At 39.0% G+C, this 21,434-nt stretch overlaps 2 protein-coding genes across 2 annotated transcripts; one reads left to right on the plus strand and one right to left on the minus strand.

Annotated features, from left to right (window-relative positions):
- The first annotated feature begins 71 nt into the window (after window positions 1-71).
- LOC139149621 (arylsulfatase-like) lies at window positions 72-9,232 on the plus strand. The gene is given in 8 exon segments (XM_070721458.1): window positions 72-212; window positions 3,499-3,791; window positions 5,027-5,230; window positions 5,818-5,930; window positions 7,007-7,229; window positions 7,728-7,892; window positions 8,438-8,553; window positions 8,556-9,232. Coding segments are annotated over 7 exon segments (1,566 nt in total). The 5' UTR covers window positions 72-212; window positions 3,499-3,547; the 3' UTR covers window positions 9,057-9,232.
- A 942-nt stretch (window positions 9,233-10,174) lies between these two features.
- LOC139149622 (prenylcysteine oxidase 1-like) lies at window positions 10,175-21,434 on the minus strand. The gene is made up of 3 exons (XM_070721459.1): window positions 21,002-21,434; window positions 17,037-17,231; window positions 10,175-11,478 (listed from the first exon to the last, which is right to left on the minus strand). Exons 1-3 carry the CDS (start codon window positions 21,411-21,413, stop codon window positions 10,892-10,894), a joined length of 1,194 nt encoding a protein of 397 aa, XP_070577560.1. The 5' UTR covers window positions 21,414-21,434; the 3' UTR covers window positions 10,175-10,891.

A 21,434-nucleotide genomic window follows, 5' to 3' on the forward strand; every position in this document is an offset into this window, starting at 1 on the left:
TTGGCTTTTCACCTATAGGTCACAATGGGTCACAGTTCACCGACACATGTGATTCAGATATTCACAGCGCCAAGGCATGCTGCAGGGTCGTGTCGTCTCTATTGATTGGGATAATTTATGATATAGTTATTTGACATGTTCTTCATGCTTCACATCAACAGGAGGAAGGAGATCAAGGATATACAACAGAGTATGACAATAACATGATATAAGTGAGTTTTATGCGTTATATTTGTAATTTTCAGTAACAGACACTTCGTGTTCGTGTCGGCTACATGGACGATCTGCCAGCTAGTGGCTGTTTCCTTGATTCACAACTTTACTATTTACGTGGCACAAGACAAGGGCAGAATTTCTCCATGCACCAAATACCCATGATTCGGACACTTGTCGAGGGTTGACAAGGCCATCAAACGTTCGACTTTAAAATGACCCACCCACATTCGTTGATTCCGTTGTTTGGCTCATTCATGGAAGTACCTCCGCTCCGTGACCCCACATATACGTGGCCCATTCCGCGACTTTGATCCAAATGACCTCACCCTTGAACCGTCTCGAGGGACCGCGCCACGCCCCCTCCCGGGATACATCATCCCGGCTGGTCACCAAACGTACAGTGTACGCTGGTATAGTCTTGGTTCTGTAATTGTACATACCTAGAATAGAGGATTATTCATGCCGATGTAGTTTGATGAAAATCTCATGTGGTAGAATAAAGAAACTGTCAATTGATTTACCTATTCTATCAATCATTTGATTAATAAAGAAACTGTCAATTGATTTACCTATTCTATCAATCATTTGATTAATCACATATTATAACGATTATTCCTCGATCATCCATGTTCGGAAAAAAGTTAATTCACTCTTCCAAATTGTTTCTGCTTGTATGTTTTACAAAGACGCAAGAGCTTTGCTCATTAAATATAGTAGAGAGTTGTCATGTTGAAAAGTGTATATCTCGCCTATTTTTGTATGTCTGAACATAATCGAATTGCCTAAAACGATATTCATTTTTTTGAAAAATCCATAACGTTGCAGTGGCAACTATTTTATAGTAGTGTATTTCATTGTTAAAGTTTTGAAAAATGATGTAAGAAGTGGCTAACAAGTGTTTGCAATACCCTGTTAGCAATAGTCTACACATTGGGTACCAACTTCAAGAAGATGTCAGGTAGTTCGCTATGATGAATAGATGCATGGTTTTGGGCTGCAACAACACAAACCTGGATGGTTTTAGTCTATATATGTGCCGTCAATTTGGTGTGGATCTAGAAATATTTGCATGAGAGCATGGCAGAGTAGTAGTAAGGCCTGATAAAAGTAATATTCTGCTAAAATTTTGCTAAAATTTTCTAGATTTCTTGTGAAGCTGCGGATTGTTTGTGTTAACCTTCTCGACTATATAGTAGCCAGCTGGTCTAGGGTCCAGGGAGACATTTCACGCTGAGTGAACTCAGAGGCACAAAATCTACGCTCACAGTATTTCTGATGGTATCATTTTCAACAGTAAACTCTTCATCACTGGCTACCCTCTAAATCAATCATTCCAAACAACATTCTATTTCAGTAGTGATTGTCACTTTCCAAATTATAGACAGAACTTGAGATAGATGCCATTCTGCAATTGTGTATACCATAGCTTTTCTGTTCTACACTCTCAAAGGCCACTTATGACGTCACAGAAATGGCCGCGTTCCTCGCGGAAGTTTTTCTGTCAAGCCATGAACATTTTTCATTCTCACAATTATTTATGAAGGGAAAAAGGAAAAAAACCACCACCATTTAGCTTAGAAATAGTATTATTATTTATTGACAAAAAATAAACGTTTTCTAGGTAAGATATAACCTTTAAAGTATGTACAGCCTCCTCAGGGTGCATGGAGGCCCATCTGTTATTTCCATGCTTGGTGCATTCACAGGCTTTTGTAATTGTTCCACATCGGAATAAAAAGGGCATGATGTGTTTTACAGATTCAGCATGCCAAAGAGAACATGTGATGGCGGTACAAACAAACCCACATGTACAAACGCTTGTCTAGAAATACAACTATTTCTGTGTGCGTTTGTGCACATAGTTTTGTTTGTATTGTGGTCCATTCAAATTCCAGGTTTAACCAAATAGCTATTTTAGCCACTATTATTTTGAAACAAATTTTTCTGTGTCACAGGGGCTGTTGGCCGTGTACCTAACCACAAGCTAATGTGCCTCTCGGTCTGTTGTACTGAGGGCTTTGTTTGCGCATGTGCTATTGATTTATTGCTCTGTATATATAGGTCGCACATTCATCATACATGGGAGAGATGACTGTTCCTAATATAGTCTTACTTATCTTCAGGAAGTATTTCAGAGGAAATGTACTCCAGTCCCACCAAATCTGATGTATCCTTTCTCATTTTAAATGTATGACCCATGTTGACATTTTACTGTTTATCTATCTCCAGTCGATATCTCTTACTGCCTTAGCTCTAAATCTGATTTGACCTGTAGATAAGCATGAATGAAGAGCATTCTGTACCAATTCTGCGGTAAATATTTTGCCCAGGCTTCTGTAAACATTAAATTACACACAGTCAACAATATAAGCGCAGGCCATTTCAATATTTAAATGAGTATTCAAAAATGACAAACTAGTAGGATAGAACCACAGACAAAAACAATTTTTTCACTTGGTAAATTTTGGGAGTACATGTACTGTACCCTTGTTTTTTGTGGCAAAGTGGCACCTTTCACAATACAAGGAAAATTGTGAAATAAGTGAAGGGTATTAGACCACAATTTTTCAATCTTGATTGAGCATTTGATTGCCTGCTTCCCAAATGAGATATCCCTGCACCAAGTAGCAATATCTCCTTTGGATTCACATTCAAGTGTTTTTCAATTTTAATTGATCATACAGCCAATGCTGCATTCTCAGATTTTAGTAAATGGTATATTTGATTTTATACTATTGCCATTCCCTTTCAAACATCCAGTGAAATCTTGCAGTCCTCTTGGTATTCTCCTGATTAAAATTTTCATCAGGCTTAGTATTTGGGTCAAAAGTCAGAAAAAACATTTATTTATAGTTATACACGTTTGTGTCGTGTAACTTTTCTTTATCATATGTCATATTCCATTGAAAACATTTTTTGAATGTAAAGTTCACACTTGCATCAATGTAAAGTTCTTTCCTACCAAGAATCATAGAAGATTATAGATGCACTCTGTACAGTGAAAAATTTTGATGTTTTTAAATTGCTCCCATTACTTTCCTAATATTTGTCAATCCAACCTTTAGTCAGACCATCAAAGCTCAACCCCATTCATGACAGGATCATGGTATGTTCCCAGTGGTTAAAATAGGGTGCATGGATTGATACATGAGGAAATGGGGCGAATGCATTGGATAATATTATTCCTGTATCCAATTATTTCAAACCAAAAATAAATTGTACAGTTGATTCATAGCTATTGGCCACGTTGGCATGAATTTTTTTTCTTGATTTACCATATAGATCACTCCACTATATGATCAGGTGTAGATCTCTAAAGAGAAAAGACCAAATGTATTTGATCCTGTGGATCATCTGCTGTGTACACACAGCTTGGTCACTGAGGCCGCCGTTGGACAAACCCAACATAGTTGTGCTGTTTGCCGATGACTTTGGATACGGTGATCTTTCAAGTTATGGACACCCAAGCCAAGAATTTGGACCCATTGATCAGATGGCCAGGGAAGGAATACGCTTCACTAATTGGTACAGTGCTAGTTCTTTGTGTACACCAAGCAGGGCAGCTATCCTGACAGGTAAGTAGTATTTAAGTATTCAAAAGAAAAAGAAAAGCACAAACAAAATATAGGTGTCTGTGAATTTCTGATCCCGAGGTGTGGTTTGTTTGTTTTAATGAAAAGGAAACGATCTCTAAATGATAAAATTCCAACTCCATAGAGGTCAGGTGTAAAAAATAAAAATAACTTTTTCCCTATATACATTTGACAGATTATTTTGATTATTTCGTTGAACTTATAGTAAACACCTCAGAATTGAAAGACTCGCTCCCTGCCCAAATCAAAAAGAAATATCAGGGTCACTGTACAAAATTTGATACCAGGGAAACAAAATAACCCAATATTTACTGACTCTTGAAATTCAAAATGGCCGCCATCCCTGTGTTAAGTCTATGGGGAAAAGTTCCGGCAGATCGTCCATGTAGCCGACACGAACACGAATGTGTGGTGTTACCGGCTACCAAAAACTATGAAAAATAGTAAAGAATGAGCTACAAAATCACTATCAGTTTTAAGTTGCAGGTAGAATAAGTCTGTGCCTTTGTAAAAAATACTAAAAAAATAGTAGAAAGTGAAGAACCAGCTGAAAGTTAGTTGAGGAGACCTTGACCGCATATCATTTGCATCTCATTGTCGGCTACACGGACTGTGTGCCAAAGTTCCTCCTTGGCCCAAAGTCAGGCAGATCGTCCATGTAGCCGACACGAACACGAAGTGTTTGTTACCGGCTATCAAAAACTATGAAAAATAGTAAAGAATGAGCTACAAAATCACTATCAGTTTTAAGTTGCAGGTAGAATAAGTCTGTGCCTTTGTAAAAAATACTAAAAAAATAGTAGAAAGTGAAGAACCAGCTGAAAGTTAGTTGAGGAGACCTTGACCGCATATCATTTGCATCTCATTGTCGGCTACATGGACTGTGTGCCCAAAGTCAAGGAGTTGATTAACAAGTTTAATGTGAATTCAGCACTTTGAGCTTGATATCTCGGGAAAGATGCGAATGTACCGTGTACAAAATTACATTCAACAGACCAATGGAATTGTTCTGTTCTATGGTTTTCCCGGACATGTTAGAATGCGAGTTGCATGCACAGTACTGCATCTGCCATGGTGGAGAGATTTTATTTATAAACTGAATTTCACCGATATTACACATTTCCCATGGGACGACCCATGGGAGAGGGAGTTCCATATTGTTGTACATCACACCAAACAACCCATAACACCTTCTGATATTGCTGCTATGCTTCTAGCATCTGAAAGTGTAGCTTTACAAGCCATTCCTTTTAATCCCGAAGGAAGATCACCCATTCGGTCAGGTGTGTATGCCAGAGACATTCCAGATAGAGTGTTTGAGCCGTATTCAAGTGGTGGTTTGCCGAGAGAGGAAATCACTCTTGCTGAGGCGTTGAAAGAGCTTGGATACACCACTGGGATGGTTGGGAAATGGCATCTTGGTAAGCATGGCTGTAAATAGTGATGGCTTCTGCAGTAAATTTTACCTCTGTTTAGGTGCACAAATTGAGTTGCCTGTGAGATGGTGTGAATTGTATCAGAGATTAGAATAATCATGGTGCTGTTCTTACAAATGAAAGATTCTCATTCCCTCTGCTAAACTAGTATATGCCATAGGAAATACATTGGAATTTCTTGGAACCCATATTCAATATTTTTTCCAGAAGCTAATCACAGACCAGTAATCATGAATTTCCTGCTTGATAGTAGAAAGAGTTCTCCTGTGATTAAATTATGTGACAGGAACAATCTCATTTCAAACACTGTTTTCAACAATTTTAGTGCCCTAAAGTCAAGACAGCACAAGAAAGATTTCCTTCAAAGCAATGGACAATGTCCTATCCTAATTTGCAACCGCAGATTTATTATTGCACATGAAAATCTTTTACCTTGGAAATCAGTGAAATTTGAGATGCTAAAAGTTATCACGCTAATTTGGTATACTGCATACCATTTGTCCAAGAAAGTCATACCCTGGTAGAAGTCTGCTGTGTTGAAATTTCCAAGGTTTTACCCTCTTGATTTTCAGGCATAAATGCTCATAACTTCAGAGATGGCTACCATCTTCCTACCCACCATGGATTTGATTATGTCGGTGCAACCTTACCATTTACTAATCACTGGGACTGTGACACAGAAAAGGTAAAGTTAGGATAAAATAAATTGCAGACATCTAGCACCACCATCACCACCATAATCTTCTTAATTTTCTGTTTTCTTGTACAATTCATGAAATCCGAACTTTCTGATTAAGGAGAGTCAAGGACATATTGATATATATAAGTCGGTGGTGTCTGTATGCCTGTATGTATGTATGTATGTATGTATGTATGTATGTATGTATGTATGTATGTATGTTTGTTAGTATGTGCGGATGTATGTCCGTCCACATAAAAAACTCCTAAACCGCAGCACCTGCCATCTTAGTATTTGGTGTACAGGTGCACCTTGGGGTGGAGATGTGAATTTGTTCAAATGAACATGTTGGTGTCAAAAGTATGCAAATGAGGTAAAAAAGGGAAAATCATGCAAATTGCTAAAACTCTGTAACCACTGGCCAGATTTGGTTGAAACTTGGTATGCAGGTTCTTTATGGCAATTTTAGTTACATTTGTTCAAATTGTACTGAAATTTTCATATTTGTATTTTTGGGGCAATTTTTCCCATCTTTGACAAAAAATTATTTTCTCCCAAAGTATTTGTTGGATTGTTTTGCACCTTGATCCTCTTGATCCTAGGGTTGTCTTCTTTCAGATGTGTATAAATTGTGTTGAAATGTTTGTATTTGTGCTTTTGGGGCAATATTTTGCATTTTTAGTCAAAAAATCATTTTCTCAAAATTAACTATTCTGATTGCATTGAAACTTGGTAAACATGTACCTAGAGGCATATTTAGTTGATTGTCCTCAAATTGTGGTGAAATTTTCATATTTGTATTTTTGGGGCAATTTTCCCCATTTTTTGTCAAAAAATCGTTTTCTTTGAAATCGCTCGTCTGATTGCTTTGAAACTTGGTATGCATGTTCACAGGGGTAAACTTAGTTAACTTTACTCACTCTGGCCTGCCACATCAAAACAAATGTGAGCCAAGTGTCATTGACGGTATATTTAAAATTAACATATCGGCGGTGCCAGTTGTTTTACATCTGAGAGCAAAAAAACTATTGGATAATCTGTATCACTGCAGTTTTACTGAGGCACTGCCACTTATATTGCAGGTTCATCTGGATTCACCTCTGCAGAGTTACTGTTACTTGTACTACAACAAAACCATGGTACAGCAGCCTATCAACCACCATAACCTGACTGAGACATTCGTCTATGATGCCAAGGCCTTCATCTACAATAGCGTGGAGCAGCCGTTCTTCCTGTACCTTTCCTTCGCCCATACTCACACTAATCTGTTTGCGGGGCCAAAGTTCAGAGGATCGTCAAGGAGAGGTTGGTGCAGTATCAGTGCATCTCACATATGAGCCTGTCTCAGATACCAAAAGTTAACCAGGCAAATATTTTTAAAAATTGTAATAAAAAGTTTTTATGTGTAAATATGCCTTATGAAAGTACATGTATTTTCAACAAAAATGTAAAGTAAAAGCTTGTTGCATCCCCTTCAGCCTGCCAGAGTTTTGTATCCCCACTGCCTCCATAAGAACTTTCTGTTCTCCTTTCCCTGCCCCATGATTTGTCTACCCCCAACCCGCCCCCGGAATGACTGGCAGGAAATGACTTCATTTGCTTCGTGCTGTTTGCTTTATAAGTAATATTGCCAGTTCTCAACAAAAAATGAACACACTGGTACTGGCTTACAGTAATCATCGCATTGATGAAATTACAAAACAGCTGAAAACATGCATATCTTATCAACCTTGACATTCCCTGAATTTCCAAATGGTGCGCAGAGCATCAATTCTAGTCTCTATTGTGTTCTCCTTTGTACAGGTCGCTATGGTGACGATGTCAATGAGATGGCCTGGGCGGTTGGCGAAGTCTTAGAAGTGTTGAACTCAACTGGCTTGTCTGGCAATACTCTGGTCATATTTACTTCTGACAATGGACCACACCTAGAAAAATGCCAAGAAAGTGGATCTTCCGGAATACTGAAAGGTAAATTGTCAGTTTTTACGACGACAATGTAACTCCTTGTGGCAGCATATAAAATGCATAATGCAAGCAACAATCATCAAACTTTACATGTCAGTTGACATGCTAGATGTAAATTATTTTGACAATAAAACAGAACACCTGGCAAAAACAGTGATAAGGCTGTCAAGGTCATGATAAGCAAGTGTCACTTTGAATCCCAAAGTAGTCTGATCCGATACCAAGTTCTTATGTGAATTATTTTCTATGTCAGAAGTGTTCATCAGTACATCTTTTAGTACTGATAAATTCGTTCAAAGGCATCAAAGTTTGTTAGTTTATTTCCTCTCTTCTACAACGTCTACAGGAGCCACTGTTTACTTTCTATTAACCAGAACAGTAGCTCTACCAATTATACCCATTTACAGATATTATTACCACACATTCTTTGAATCACTTTATTCTGTCCCCACTTCCAACTCAAATACTGTTTCACACGACTCACATTACCATGGCAACTACTCCATAATCATTTATGGACTCACAGAGCATTGTCTGTTCTGCTACAGGGGGTAAAGGCACTACTTGGGAAGGGGGACTCAGAATGCCGGCAGTGGCCTGGTGGCCTGGAGTAATTGACAGTGGCCAAGTGAACCATGAGCTTGTCGCACAATGGATGTCTTTGCTACAGCAGTTGATATTGCTGGTGGCACTCTACCCTCAGACAGGATAATTGATGGTAAAAGTATCAAGTCTGTGCTCTTGAAAGGTGAACGATCTCCCCATGAGATCATGTTTTTTCACTGTAATGATCGACTCATGGCTGTAAGGTATGGAGCCTATAAACTACATTTCCACGTTCACGCGCTTCCCTCGGAAGAGCTATTGCAGACAGCTTCTTGTTTCTCAGGTGGTTTCCCGACAAGAAATTGGTATCACTGCATTGATTGTTACGGCAGCTGCATCACCTCCCATGACCCACCCCTCATCTACGATGTGGATGCTGATCCCGGCGAGAGTTATCCGCTACCAGCGGGGCAACACGAGGGCATGCTGGCCAAAGTGACGGCTCTTATCAAGGACTTTGAGGAAAACTTGACTCTGCCATACCCGCAAATCAACGATTCAATGGATTTGCGGTTAAACCCGTGCTGCAACCCACCGTATTGTTCTTGTCCCAGCAAGTGAACCGGAGCAAAATTTCTCCTTTTGAACTTTAATTAATATTTCAAAATTTCAAGTACACGGCAGAGGTTCTCTCATATTGGACTTACACCCACAGTACTAACTAGCCCAGTAAATGAATCATCATTCAAAAACCCTCGATTACTAATTTGCTCCTGGTTTCTGAACAGGAGGGTAATATCAATCTAGATTGTTTTGTAATTCTCAATACTTAAAATATTCAAATTCCCCTGTTTATCAGAGTCACACAAAGAGGATATCCTGTGTTATATGTATGGGTGTTCTGTAATTATAAAAATTTATGTACGAGAATACTGTAATAATAAAAATAATATGTCGACAAATCCTTTAGAAGTGCCTTCTTCTGAAGCGTTCACACTTTTTTATCATACATGTATGCTTGTGGATATGGTATTGTGACAAGGCACTAGTTTATAGCCATCCCATAGATAGAAGTACTTTTAGAAAGAAATGGTCCTGGCCTCCAAAATTTACACACATTCTTTTGAACAAATTTGAATAACAAATACATTTTAAAATATTCGGAACCAGTGCATGTGGAAAGGAATGTATTGACAACAAACAAGGTAATCAAGTTCACCCTAAAACATTCACCTATGCAGATTTCATTGCCATTTGAACAAACCTGAATAAGGTCATACAACAAGTTTGAATAAGGTTGACGTACTGTACAGACCTAAGAAAATTCAAAGTAGGAAGACATGATTTTTCTTTCAAGGAAAATTAGGAAAAAATATAAAACGTGTACACAAAGGTTATTCTAATATTAAGTTTCGTCTACATTCCCATTCAATCTATCTTCCAACAGAAAACACAATACACAATGCTAATCACTTTGTTCATGAGGAGTGTGGCTCACGTGCTTTATTCTGGACTAGGGCACTTGAAAAAGATTACCAGCGAAGTGTACCGTTAAAAGACTTACGGCAATCTGCACAGAAAAATTACCCCGCGCTAAAAACCAGAGTTAAAAACCCTTTGTTCTAAAATGTTTTCAAAGGGAAAAAAAAAAAAAAAAAAAAAAAAAAAAAAGTTCTCTGGAAAAGCGTAGGTAATTTACAATTGAAAAAAGTTGTCTGGAAAAGCGCAAGTGATTTACAAATTAAGTACGAAATTGAAAAGAGGATTCATAAAAGGGTGGGTGGGGGGGGGGGCGGGGCGGCGGACTCGGTGTCTCACAGTGCCCCGGCCCGTTGAAGCGTGAGTCTGGACTGGTGCTACCTCGTGTGGCACCCTCACTTCATCCACAGTCACAGCCAATCAACGGCCTCTAAATGTTTCCTTCGAAACTTCCCACCAATCACCGGTCAAGGCAATCCCGCCAAGATTACAACAGCATTGCAGCTGGTGTCATTTCCTTTGCTACACTTTCCATACTTTGTATCTATCAGCTGAGATCCACCCCAGCCTACATAGGTACATATCTCTGTGCCGACAAAACAATATTTTAACGCTTTACTTCGAATCGCTATAAGTTAGGATGACCAGGGTTTGTTGGAGATATTTTTTTACACTGCATATGTTTGCTACAAGAGTGAGAAAATACTGATAGACCTTTATGCTACTTTTTAGGTAAAAGCTGCAAGTGCATCTGGTTTTCAAGGCATTTCAATAGTCTGATAGACATGTACACATGCACACGCGGACTGATCCCAGTAGTTCATTCTGCATGCACTTGGTGCAAATGGTTGCTAAAATGATTCCCTCAAGATATCAAGCCATTTCAGAACAGAACTAACAAAACATCGCGCCACCGTCAGCTGCTTGTATTCATAAAATCGCAACATAACGATTGAAATTAAATATTCCAATATACATTAATTCAGATTTTTCAAAATGTAAAGAAAAGATACTGTGGAAAACAGCACTATCAATAGGCCAATGTTTGGAGACCATGTAAAGTAATCGACATCAGAACTACCGTCTCTTCTTTGTAATGCATGAATGCGTACAGAGAGAGCTGCATTTCGAGCGGCTATGATCGAACCTTCCATCTGACTCATGACGTCATTCATTACACCCAAGTTGTATAGGCCTGGCGACAATACCACATCTTGGTAAGTAGCGCCACCAGCGAGGTGGGGTTCAAAGACTGGATGTCCGAAAGCCCAGTGTTGTTCATAACGAACGGACGGGTTGATAAACATGTCTTTAATATCATCGGTGAAGTTGCGTGTCGCTCTCACAGTGTAATAGGTAAAATTCCGTACACTTTTGGATGTGATATAACGCAGACCATTGGCCCTACCGGGGACGCCGAGGACGAACCCAGGAACGTTTCTACTTGAATCTTTGGTGAAATATTCTCTCTTGTACCCCTCTGCGGCAACGACATAAATGTACGCAGCATGCCAGTCCCTCGCTGGTTGCCTCACAGGAGGATCAAACTTCTGAAAGTTGATATCTTGAAAAAAATGAATGCGAACACTTATTAAACACATAAACAAAATTGTTGAAAAAGACACCAAGTTTGTGTGATCTGAATTCACAGACCCCCGTGACAACTTCAGATTGCAGTGCACAAATTGTTCCATTCACAGAGACAGTATTTTGCCGTGGAGATATTTACTTGTGTGGAAATGCTTCATGTGTAATTTATTTCGTTAACCAAGAATAACGATACATTTTTTATTGCTGTAGGCAAAATTGTGGAGACGGGGCTATCAGAGAATTTGAAAGAAAATTGTGAAAAAGCCTGGTTCTAAAATTCAAAACCGGCTGGTGACGCTCCAGAGAACGCCTTTCATATCACTGGCCACTCTTGATTGCCGAATTTCTAGACTATATGTAGGCCTATTATGTTTTACCTACGTTCTGATTCCGTTCCATTACAGAAAGAAATCCAAGTCTGTTGTGTATGGACCACAGTGCCTATATCGCGATTTGCAAGCTCTGAAAAATGCTGACCTATTTACCTTCAAAAGACAAAGGCATGTCTTTCGATGGCAAGTCCTGCATAAGCTTACTGTTACGAGGAAACGTAACGAAAGCAAAGTATTTTACGTCCAACAAATGTCAGATTGTTCCACCACTAACTCTTAGAGGTCAGACAAACGACTTTAATACCTTTTAAAAATTTGAATCTTCACTATCACGTCCGACCTGGCGGATAAAGATAGTACAGTATCGCTTTCTAACGAAGGTGGTGCATGGAGCAAACTTATTTTTGAGAGAAAAACAATTACAATTGCTGTATTTGTGTTCAGAAACAAGTTTTGAAATTTTCCAGCAACAATATTTATTGTGTCCTACTTCGGTGCTAATTCAATGTTTGGTCAATAAACGGTAGCTGACACGTCTGCTATGGGATGTAGTGATCTGCGGAGAATGTTAAAATGTGACCGTCCAGTGTAGTTTTTTTCCGCTTTGTTCGAAAATAACATCCATAATTTCTGCGGTCTAGAGGAGAAAATTGGTAGACTAGTACCGAGACGTGAATGCTCTTAATTGAGGAGTTTGCTCATATTTTATTCTCGTCATTTCCGATTGCAAGATCATTGGCGATGATTATTATGCGGCTCGTTTATTGCAGGAATTATATCAGTAAAACTATTTGTTTACCCTGATTTTTTGTAGTTAAATGTGGTGTAAACTTGTTTAACGTATCGCTTTGCCTTTTCTCACTTTCATTCTAAATAGGATGTAAATCACCAGTATCATTTGATACTCAATTTTGTATACACGATTGAAATCACACCGCCATGCATCTTTTACCTCCAATTTATTTTGAAATGCTACACTGGGACAAGTGTTATTGCCGCCAACACATTTACAAGGATAACAGCTACAACGGGATCACATACAGCATTGTACAGTTTGAACACCGGCATTTCCTCTCTTGCAGTGAGCAAACTCCGAGGCTTCCCGAACGAAATCACCTATGATATTCGAAACCCTATACGTACACATAGCAGGAAATTATTTGTTTTAGCAATAGGCAATTAATGGCAGATTATTGCTGCGCACATGCTGACTTACAGGCCTGAAGCGAAAAACTTGATTTTGTGTCGCATGATGTTGCCCGCGCAAGGGATTTGGCGTACTCGACGGACGAGGCCCATCATATAACCGTAATCCTGACCATCGCATATACCTGTCCTAGATATTATGCCATAAAATAGCAAAGTGTTTAAAGGTCAGAAAGAGCGATGAAAAGTACGGTATTTAACAACACTCTAAGTTTTCTGACGGCTCGATATCGGACGAGCTAGTTTTTAGCCCTTTTAGAATTGCAACCCGGATATGGACCGAATCGGTTTTTGGCCGCAGTGTCATCACATCGGAAAATCAATGCTTTCAGTGCAAGCCGGTAGTTTGATGAAATTTACGCTCCGGCGTCATTTTGGAAGGAGAACACTCAAGGAAGTCAAAGTTGCATTATTATTATTAATATAAGTATTATATAAAATAAGTATTATATAGAAATAATAACGCGAATAATAATAGGTTCAATTTCCGTGAAAATTTCACCATAAGGGTATTTTGGGTCGAAAATACCAAATATGATATCGATTTTACTGCCCCATGTTTCCATGGTAACCATTTTAGGGGTTGAAAATTTCAGTTTTTCTAATATCCCATGAAAAGTTACTTTGATTGATGTGAAAATTATCTGGTGGGGGAGTTCGGGTCAGAGAACACAAAAACCAGACTTATTTTAATGTTTCGAGTTGCCATGGTAACTATTTTGGGATTGAAAATGTTACTTTTTCCCTACTTCCTATTAAAGAACTATTGATTGATGTAAAAAATTGATAATAAGGGTTTTTCTGGTTAGCACACCAAAAATATCACACTCATTTTAATGTGAGATGTTTCCATGGCAACCATTCAGGAGTAAAAATTACCAGTTTTTCAAAGATTCCACCTAAAATCCAGTAATCAACAGAATGTGTTATATCAAAGGGATATTTTGGGTTAGAAAGACCAAATATCCGGTGTAAAGATCCAGTAATCAACAGAAATATTATACCAAAGGGATATTTTGGGGTAGACAGACAAAATATGATATCCATTTTTACTGCCAAGTGTTTCCATAGTAACCTATTTGCATTTAAAAATTCATTTTTTTTCCAACCCAGTTACTATGCAAATGTTCTCCTAAGTGTATTTATCACAGCATGAACTCCATGTTCATTTTTGTTTTATGTTGCCATGGTAACCATTTTGGTAACCACAGTTTTTTTTTACTTAAAACCATAGACCCTTGAGAGGATCTATATTAAAACATAATTTACTGTTTTTTATTTATTTTATGGATTTCTAAGTAACAACTTTTAACATTTGTTCTATAATAATAATAATTGTAATTTCTTTGCCTTAATTCTAGGAAGAATAATAAAGATAATGTATATTGGGGCCATTCTGGTCAAAATTGTTTTCCATTAATTTTAGTATGTTCAATTAATTTTATATAGACCAGAAATAATTTTTCAAGCATTTTTAATTTTGTTTCATGCAGTCATCCCAAATACGTGTGATATAGTATAGTACTAACTTATTGTGCATTCATCGAATTAAGTTTATGCCTTCAAATTAATTTTATGTGCTAAAATTAATTCTACTAGTATCCTAACCCAATTCCCCTTATCACCCAATGTACCATTATTTATCACAAGCAGGAACAGTAGTGCACACTTTTTTTGTTTTATTTAAAACATAATTCACTGGTACTTATTTATTTTATGGATTTATAATTAACGACGTATTAATGTTCATTTTATAATGATTTATTTTGATTTCTTTGCCTCATTCCAGGAAGAATAATGAAGACAAATTATTTCTGATTGTTTAACTAAAGTAAAATTATGGCCATGTATGGTACATTACTTTTTGTGTGACCTGGCGTGACCCCATAAACTCTATGATTTGCTAGATCTCCCCTTTCCATGACAATGTCTAAATTTGAACATGGTCCCTGTTTACCTTTAAACATTTTTTTGAAACCCAGCAGGCCAAGACAAGGGGGAAATATTACAAGTTAAATGTTTCATGTTTAATACTGCCCAGGGCTCGAAATTAACTTTTTTTCCCTGGTAGTCCACTTGGGCTACCATTTTCTGAAGTTGGTAGCCCGGTGGCTGGTAGTCCATGCATATTTTAGATCAGGGGTATCTTTTTTCGTTAACCAGACAAGAGAGGGCTATTTTACAAGATTCTGCCCATGAAGTGAATTTTCTAGTCTTTTGATGTGTATACTTGCACACCTTTATACCCAAGGAAACAGGTATAATGGACGACAGTGGGAGTTTTGTGACCTATGAACACGTTTCACTCTCAGAGTTGTATGCAAATTTTAAAAGTCGCCATGACAACATGAAAACAATATGGCCTTTTCATAACTAAGACATACTGTAGCAGGGCTAAAATAGACCATGGCCCTTCTGTTGGGAGGAGGCATAATTTCCGTGTCATTGTGATTGATACATTATTATCAAAATGCAACGAGAATGCGTTTTATTGGCCATCGTTTCCTGTGCCTGTCATTCAAGTACGTCAGTTCAGATATTGAAACTTTGTTGCAAAGTTCCACGGCACGGCCGGTCGTCTCCAGAACAAAGTCATACAATGGCAAATTTCTATGCCCAGCTGGGTTTGACTGCATTTATCTAGCTAGTCCCAAAGTGACGGATGCATCTTTCAACCTTTCAGCTTGGTGAAAAACGCATTTATTGATTCGCCAAAGGCCTGTGGATTCGCTTATTTTTGCACAAGTGCTACATGGACATAGGAAAAAGTTGTTGAATACTCACTGTTTCAGTGAATCCGACATGATGAGAGTTCTCAAATCAAAAACTGTTGCCGTGCTTGAATACAAATGTCTTCTCATTAAATTACATCATTGTTATACAAGAGTTAGCATTCCAAAGTCTGTCACCCTAATTTTTCAAAGTTTGGAGAAGGGCGGCATTTCCATCTGAACGATTGAACGACGTACGTGAAATGCAAAATTCCGTCGCATACAGTCCGGCAATATGTACAGTATAAATACTGTATACGCTCCAGGTACGTATAAGCTTATACTCCACAAAATGGCCGCAGGCGGCGTGAACTTTCTGAAAGGATTTCCTAAACGTCCTACTTGTTACCTTAGAGACTCACATGTGATGTCCTGAAAGGTATTCTCTGCAGTAATTCCAGTTTCTGTCAACATGCAAAGCTCAACGACATGATTATAGCACGAGACGTAGTGTACAGACGACACATTCACGCGCAAATAGACTCAATTGCGCATGCGCATATTCGCAGACTACACTGGCAAACGAGTGCGCATGCGTGAAGTTATATTTGCAGCACAGATTTCGCGGAAAAACTCATGCTTTTGCTCTATTTCCATCCCAAAACTTCCTCGATTGCTTACAGTAAATGCACATGAACAAAATAAAACCCAACAACGTCAGCACAGGGAGAGGTTTATGGTTTTCGCCACAACTACAAATGCCACGCTGAAGATACGTTTAACGTTCAACTGGCATAGACTCTCCACAGTCGCTGTGCCTTGTTTGTGGGCGCCCAAGACTGCTACGATGGGCCTGCATCATACGCTGTGCAGCTAGCTCAGCAGCTGTGAGCACGCGCTGCCAGACAGCGACTGTCGGTTTTTGCAAGTATATGAATATTCATGAGGGTAGTGATGTCAAAAGAAACACCTATCTAACTGGGCGGAGGGAATATACGTACGAAAAATTAGAAGTCACCCCTATTGACAAAATTAAAATAAACAACACCCTTTTTTCAGATTCCCACAGCTTCAATGAATTGTTATTAGATTTCTATATAATACTTATAGCCCCTAAACTTGTAATAATAATAATAATAATAATAATAATAATAATAATAATAATAATAATAATTATTATTATTATTGTTGTTGTTGTTGTTGTTAGTATTATTGCCATTATTATTATTGACCATAATATCTCGTAATCATTGCCATGGAAACAACGCTGATGCCATCCTGACCTGTGGCTTCCAAGGGTGCTGCGATAACTACATAGTCGGCATACATTTCACGTTGCTCGTTCTCTCGTTGGTACACCACGCTGAAACCATTCGACAATCTCTCCACAGTTGTTACTGTCGAATTCAGGAAGACTTCGGTCGATGACGCCTCAACAAGTTTCTCCACCAACTTCATGTTACCGCCTACAACCTGACCTAAAAAAATGAAACAACGCGAGGAAATTCGACGGTCAGTAGAAGGACATCAGTGTGCAGAAAGCTGTCACTTATAGTGAAATTTGATAGGCTTGCCGAGCCTGATAAATTATATTATATTTGACGATGGCTGTTAAAGCTTGCTTAACAACTTTTAAGGAGCGCTCAGTCACCATGAGTCGGACGAACGATTTGTTGGAGGGTCAGTATTTCTGACATGCCGGTGGGGGAGGGTCTTATATTTCAAACTTGTCCGTGTAAGAGGCCAGGGGTTTCATTAAGAGCCGGCAGCCGGCGAAATTGACCGGTTACTCTCACGATTTCGCCGGCTACTTTTTCGGAAATTTGAACTCTTTCATAGCTAAAATATTGTTTACCTTCTGAAATGATACGCGCAGGTGTCACAAGCTGTGTAATCAAACTTTTCAACGTTAACGGCTTTTATGTGAAACAAAATTTAGAAGACGAGCGACTACTATGATCGCCTTGTACTATGATGGAGCACGGTCTTGCGTATACTGCCGCAATAAAAATCGGAATTGCAACGGACGATTCTATTGGCTACCTGAATTTGCTGATTCCTATGTGGTGATTTTATATACGCCGATGAAAACGGGCATACTACACCTGGCGGCCGTCCGTTAGCTCGACTCAAAATGGTCGATGAACAAATGAAGACGGAAGCGATCGCAAGGCCAGACTTCGCGGTACGATCCTTGTTTTGAAGTGGACCAAGAAACAAGAGAAGGATAATTACGTGGATTTAAACTGTTTTCGAAGGCAATGACCTGATCTTTTTCTCACGAAAAAACTTCCCGATCACAGTTCGAATTTTAATAAGCCGACGTGCGTTGCACTGCGGTGGTAACCGGAGAAGTCGGCCAGTTGCGAACTCGGCCAGCTCCGGTGCCGACCAACTCGGCCAGTGGGAGAAGTCGGCCAGGAGAAGTCGGCCACTCGCAACAAAGCAATATGATTGCATACGCATTCTCTTCACAGTTGAATATGCCAAACAATTTTAACTTTTTACTACCATAGTTTTTGTTATTTTGTCGGTTTAATACTACTACGAACATTCAGAAAACAACTCGAAGTCGAAGAGCTCCCACGTCCACCCTGCAAAACATGTACGGTCTGCCTCAGTGTTTCTGCAGATCGCGCGCGTACCGTATTAAAGTTCAGGCAAACATTATGCCATTTCTTCAGTAAAATTCATGGCTTGATGACTCTTAACTAATTTGCTTCACCATCTCCTATGACTTTTTAACGAACTTCAAGTGTAACTATGACGAAGGCTGCAAAACTCGCTACCACGATCGCGATACACCGCCATCTTTACCCAATGGCAATGTGTGTTCATACGTGCGTTGACTGTGATCTGTAAAGTTTGCAAACATTACGCTCATCTTAATATGAATGACTTTTAGATCGCTTTCGCATATAACTTTTGTGAGACTTCAAAAAAAAAGAAACACTATTATGGAGCATATATTCTAAGGGTGCATACCGTACTGGCCGAGTTCGCCCACTGGCCGACTCTCCAACTGGCCGACTTCTCCAACTGGCCGAGTTCGTAACTGGCCGAGTTCTCCAACTGGCCGAGCTCGCAACTGGCCGACTTCTCTTGAATTCGCCTCACATTTTGATTTAAGCTGACGACCGTTTTTGAAGTGAATTTAGAGGTTTGATCGTATTTTAACCACTCTGGGCGACATTCTTATTGGCTTCGATAGACCGAAAAGCAGTACATATCATACGTCCAGCTGGTTATATACCTTCACATTTAAGCCTACCGCAGTGCTTCAAAAACGGTCGTCAGCTTAAATCAAAATGTGAGTTTCTGAACGTACAAATTTTCATATCCTATATCAAGGTTCTTTGCATACCCATTTAGTCAAATAACCTTTAGGGTCTTTGATTCTATTTGCAAAATATGGCAATGATTGTCAGTTATTATCCTTTTTACCTCCCAGTGGTATAAAAGTTCTTCATCTGCAGATTTTCATACCAAACATCATGGTTCTTAATTTTAAGCATAACATTATACATTAATGAAAAGTTTCTCATTTACTGTGCTTAAAATGTGAGTGTTTCATCCAGGATGGCATCAACAAGAGGGATTTCCCCCTTTACCAGAAAATTTCGGGGGCATTTCACTAGTTCATGTGTTCTAGTTGTACCTCTAAGGTGTGACTGGCACCATTTCATCGGGGGGGGGGGGGAGTGGTCCCCCTTGACAAATAAATTGGGGGTGCCAACATGGGGAATCCCCTATCGCCATGTCTAGATGTAACACAGTATAATATCATCTACATAACAAATTTATATCATTTATAATAGTGAATTATTATAGTTTACCTCCTAAAAGTTTTCTTTGTTCAAAATATCGTCAACATTACCACATTTTATCATTTGTAATTATGAATTGTCATATTTAGGCCTAATCTCCCAGGTAAAATGGCTTTATGATATGAACACAAATTGCCCTGGAATACTGCTGACAATTCTCCTGAAAATACTAGAAATTCAAGTGACTGCGAGCTGTAAAACGTGAATTTTAGCTCATTTTTCAGGATTTCCGGCCTTCGGCCGGGAGGGGGAACACCCCCTCCCAGACCCTCCCCCAACGACGACCACTTTTTGGTCATGGCAGCTGCAAGCCGCCTACTTTTCCGTTCTTGCCCCCTACTTCAAAACTTAATGAAACCCGTGAAGAGGCCAGCGGATCATATTTTACATTTACGAATTTTAAGATAAGCACAAGTTCTCACTGTGTTGATTACAGTACTGAGAGACATTTTACAACAATCCAATGAGAAATTTTAACAGCTGAAGGGAAGTGATATACGTCACCGTAGAAAAGTTTATTTCACTGAATTCAACTTCACAGTAAACTTATCCCTGTCTCGCCCTACTATGGAAAGCCCTGTCTCTTGAAAAGTGGCTAAAGCAATTGAAAATAATTGAAATAAAAACTTGTGTTCTACTATACATACTTTCCGATCCGCCTTCCGACTTTCCCACTGCCGATCTCTTCGATATGTCAGATATTTTTGTTGAACAACGAATTTCTTACTTTTTAGCTAGTACGCCGGCTCATCACTGTTTGTTGTACAATGCCGTACGTTATCTTTGTGAGTTAATGATATTAATTTTACACTGGACACATTATAGTATGTCTGAAAATCCGAAAAAAGTTGTTATGGTGTGCAGTTGCGTGAATTCACGTACATAAAAGCATTAAAACAGTTGTGAATGTTACCAGCAAGATTGACTCCTGGTCGGCGATGTTAAAGGTAGAGAGATGATGCAAAAAGTGCTCACATTTATGTAAATTAGCTCCATGAAATGAACCGGACGAATCGTTTTGGAAACTTACAAAACAATATGTTGAAAATGTATGTAGGCCTACGACCAAAACAAAAAAATTGTACAAGTCTGTTGCACTCGGTATAAAATACTTCAAAATTTCAAATTTGGAGAAGGGGGACGTATTTTATAAGATAGACCCCCCTTGATATCCTCATAACAACTGAACGCTCCCTTGTCAAGTGGTATCAGCAAAAGTGTGGATGCTCCCCAATCATAGAGAGATTCTCCCTTCATTGTTGCAAGAAAAACTCACCATTCATTGGTTTAAATTGAATTGAAACTTTGACCTCCAGCACCGACTGCTGCTTGTTGCACAATCGAACATATGGCAAGCCTGAGTAACATCGGTATGGGTCGATTACTATAGCAATAACAATACTACTGAATAGAGCCTATACCTTTCCCGATTCCTATGGATTGTGCTATATACGTGGAAAACACGTGACTTTCCATTCCCTGAAAATCGACCATATTGTGCAAAGGTGACATGGCCATATCTTGTAGTTCCAAGTGTACACCTAGGTCCGTGTAATACTGTCTACTCTCAAGGTTGACCCATTTTTCCAAATCACCATACGACAAGAATCCCTCCATCTCGGAGAAGGAACTGTTGCCCGACAAATTATAGTTGTCCTCCATTCTAGCATAGAAATCGACTGTTCCGTTATTCAGAATGTCCATAGACTTCTCATGGGCTTCCGCGAGTTCACCGGTGTCTATTAGATGGGTGCCGTTCCAGGCAGTGAAGGTAAATGGAGACACGAACTTTGTTTCACCGTCAAAATCCCTGTCTGTTCTGTCCAGGCCCATTTCATCGACAAGCTCCTTTAT

The sequence above is a fragment of the Ptychodera flava genome, chromosome 14 (genome assembly GCF_041260155.1).
Source record: "Ptychodera flava strain L36383 chromosome 14, AS_Pfla_20210202, whole genome shotgun sequence".
Taxonomy (NCBI): Eukaryota; Metazoa; Hemichordata; class Enteropneusta; family Ptychoderidae; genus Ptychodera; species Ptychodera flava.

Coding starts and splice junctions, on each gene's coding strand:
- LOC139149622 (XM_070721459.1), bottom strand. CDS start 21,413: ATGGGCCTGGACAGAACAGACAGGGATTTTGACGGTGAAACAAAGTTC. Junction 17,232..21,001: donor ATCCATAGGAATCGGGAAAG/GTATAGGCTCTA, acceptor TCATTTTTTTAG/GTCAGGTTGTAGGCGGTAAC. Junction 11,479..17,036: donor AGCACCCTTGGAAGCCACAG/GTCAGGATGGCA, acceptor ATTTTTTTCAAG/ATATCAACTTTCAGAAGTTT.